Source organism: Lolium perenne, chromosome 3, assembly GCF_019359855.2.
Source record: "Lolium perenne isolate Kyuss_39 chromosome 3, Kyuss_2.0, whole genome shotgun sequence".
Taxonomy (NCBI): Eukaryota; Viridiplantae; Streptophyta; class Magnoliopsida; order Poales; family Poaceae; genus Lolium; species Lolium perenne.
In genome coordinates, this window is record NC_067246.2 from 70,721,792 (window position 1) to 70,725,217 (window position 3,426).

The 3,426-nt window shown below is 38.6% G+C and overlaps 1 protein-coding gene across 1 annotated transcript; it reads left to right on the plus strand.

Moving 5' to 3' along the window:
• Positions 1-2,126: 2,126 nt before the first annotated feature.
• On the plus strand, positions 2,127-2,744 carry LOC127339357 (uncharacterized). Its single transcript, XM_051365217.2, has one exon. The coding sequence runs from the start codon at positions 2,127-2,129 to the stop codon at positions 2,742-2,744; it is 618 nt and encodes a 205-aa protein (XP_051221177.2).
• The last annotated feature ends 682 nt before the right edge of the window (positions 2,745-3,426 follow it).

Here is a 3,426-nt window from a genome sequence, read left to right on the forward strand (position 1 = left end):
TTCATAAGCATTCTTATTACATCAACAATACTGAAACACAACCATAATTGTTATCGGGGTGCTGATACAAAACATAAGGTTCAATAAAGTAAACTGGTACATAATTTTATTTTCATAGTAGGGTTTTCAGACTCAGTTGCTAAGACGTGTCACGAAGCAGCCGAGTTCTCTTGTTCCGTCGTAGAAGCAGAACATGCAGATATCTCCATCTTTTATTTCTGCACCCATGACTACATCTGGCCAATTTGTTGTCATCACTGCATTTCCAGTTGCAACTTTGTTTATCCTTACCCGTGTACCAACCCAGGCATTTGTGTTGGAGGTTATTGGAATTGTTGTTGGCTCTGTTAGATAATTCTTTAGGTGTTCTTCAGTGTATTCCTTATCGAAAGTCTGCATGAAAACACATGAAAGTGAATATCATATCCATGTGTTCAGTGTATTCTGTAAGTGAACTTCACAATTTCTTTTATCTGGACTTCAGTAAACATTTAAATATCGGAAGACTGTAATATAGTTTAGTAATACATGTTGGTTCAGCCAAAACATCATATGTAATACAGGTAGTGTACGAAAATAAGTTTTGTAAGTTGGCGTTTTTGGTATTACCATTCTGCCTCTCGTGATGTTGTTCGTTGTCTTCCCCATCTTGCATACATAATATGGGATTGTTGGCTTGTAGTCAAGTACTTGCCTTTTGAGATGATCCAGATTTTCCTTGGTCATTTCAACTTCATTTCCGAAGTGACAGTGCTTGTCAAAGATTTCAAATCCATGAATAGTTGGACCTGCATAAAAAATAAGCACATTTTTAGTTCCATAAAGTATTTTTGAACGCATTTCTATCTTTTTTTACCTCTTTTACAGGTCTCTTCATCGCTTTTCGCTGTCGCTGAGGATGACGTACGATGGACCAGCAGCCATTCCTGTCACAAGATTCCAGCATAAAACATTTTTTGTACTAACAGGACCTCTGCACTTTTTTGAACTGAACTTCTACTTCTAGTCTGCATTTTCTGTTGTCTACATTTTAAACTCCAACTTCTTTTATTTATATATTTTTTAAGTTCCTCAATAACAGTATACTCATGCCGGCTGGATACATGTTTGTAGATTTTAAAACCCTCCAACTTTTTTTATTTTTTTGTATATTTGTTTTTTCCATTTCTTTTCACAAGTGAGCTTCTCGGGAGTTCTTATCTGAACTCCTGTTCTTTTTGTTCATTAGTGTATATTCCCCCCCCCCTCTTCCACCACCACCCTCTGCCTAACATGTTTTTTATTTGATTCTTTTGATAGATCTATCGTATGCAAACCATTTTTTAAGTAATCTGTAAGGTTTTATTTTTTGTTAAGTTGTTAGATCTTGTTTTTTATACTAGTCTAGATTCAAAACCACGGCCATGAAGGATGAAAGAGAGGAAGATCCACGGCGATTTAAATGAGTAGATGGGATGGGGATGGGTTAGACGCACCTTCTTTTTGTAGATCTTGCTAGATTTCTCTTCTTCTTCTTTTCTCTGTTCTTGTTCTCCCTTTGCTCTTCCTTTTCGACTCCTCCGTGGTATGTTTCTTCCGGCGGAACACCAGGCAGTGGTTGAGTTTGTGTTTGCGCCGAGTGGTGGTTTTTGGTGGTTTGGGCGTGGTTTTGGTGGGGTGGGGGGTGGTTGGTTGGTGTGGAACAGCTTTTTATTTTTTTCAGTGTTTTTTACTCTGTGTGAATGTCTGCACTGTTATCACGTGAACTTCTTTTGTAGTCTTTTTATGCTTTTTGTTTTGTTGCTTGCACGTGAACTCACAACTGGCCCCGGATAAGATCCTTTTTTGTTTGTTATCCCGCAGGATTTTTTTGTTTTTTTGTGGTTTATCTCTCGGCTGTTTCTGTTGTGTTCTGACTGGATATGTATTGGTTTGTTCCCTGAATTTGTGGATCACGACGTCTGTTGTTACATTTTCTGGAACTATAAATACATGTCCTTTTTCCTCTGTGTTTCGGTGCATATCAATCACCGATTCTTCTCCCTTTCTTTTTTCTTTTTCTGTGTGTTTTCTTCTGTCCACCGATTTGCATGGCAAACGCTCCTTTTTCCCACGAGTACACATTCCCCTGTCATGGCACAACCACTATGAAGGTTTTGTACACAAATGCAGCAGCTAGTGTTGAGGAGTGGATCACCAATGCTGAAGCTTCCCTACATTCTTCTGCTAGGAAGATTGTTGGTCTTGATGTTGAGTATGATAAACTCAGTGGAACCTATTTCAGTCCGAAGAAAGCTGCTGTGATCCAGCTATGTGTTGGCACTGATGTTCTTGTGTACCACATATGCCATGCTGATGAGAGGAGTGAAAAGTTGTATGATTTCTTTCATGGCTATAGGTACACTTTTGCTGGGTTTTGCGTCGCAGAAGACCGCACCATTCTTTCACGTTCAAAGTACTATGTTCATAATGTGAAGGATATCCAGGCAATATGGAGAGATCCGGACAACAAGAAGAGAACTCAAGGTCTGAAGGATGTTGCTGGAGCTATTATAGATCCAATCTATTTTGAGATGAAGGATGGTTTTGGAAGGGCAGAGCACAGGATGTGGGCTAATCCGCCGCCTCTACCGCCTAAGCACTTGGAATATGCTGCACGGGATGCATATGCCACGTATGAGGTTTTTCGGAGGCTGGATGTGTTTGAGAGGGGCTTCTTCTCCTTATTCAAACATCCCGAGAAGAAGCGTGGCAGGGATTGGTGAAGATTTTAGTTTTGTAGGGACATTTTTCTTTTCTATTTTTTCTATGATCAGATTGTAATCGTTTACTTTTACCTACATTTTTTTCTTTAGGTTTTATGTTTAAGAGAACTCCTTAGTTGGCTAGATCTGAACTTCGCAGTCATAAATTTCTTTTTTTACTTTGTGTTTCCATTCCCTTTTATTCATTTTATAATACAATGAAGATGTTCGTATTTACTTTTTTTGCAATCCTATATGTTGTCTGTTCATTTTATTTTAACAATTCAGTACCTTTCACGTGTTGAATAGTATGTGAGAACTTCGCAGCTGTTGATATCTGAACTCCCTTTTTTCTTTTTGCATGTGTGTTCCTGTTTTAATTTTTATACGAACTTTTTTTTTCACACCGTCATACATAGTGAACTTCGCGGATAATCGGCTGTGAACTCCCTACTTTTCTTGTTATCTCTATCGGCTGTTCTATTTATTTTTGTTTTGGATATATACTGTTTGTTTCCTGAATTCGTGGATCACGACGTGTTTGTTACATCTCAATCTATAAATACAGGTCTTTTCTTTTTTCTGGCTCGGTGCACGTGAATTACCAATTGCTTCTTCTTTTCTTTTCTTCTGGCCACCGATTTGCATGGCAAACGCTCCTTTTTCCCACGAGTACACATTCCCCTGCCATGGCACAACCACT

Excerpts from the sequence above, each read along its gene's own strand:
- LOC127339357 (XM_051365217.2), top strand. The coding sequence starts at position 2,127 with ATGAAGGTTTTGTACACAAATGCAGCAGCTAGTGTTGAGGAGTGGATC.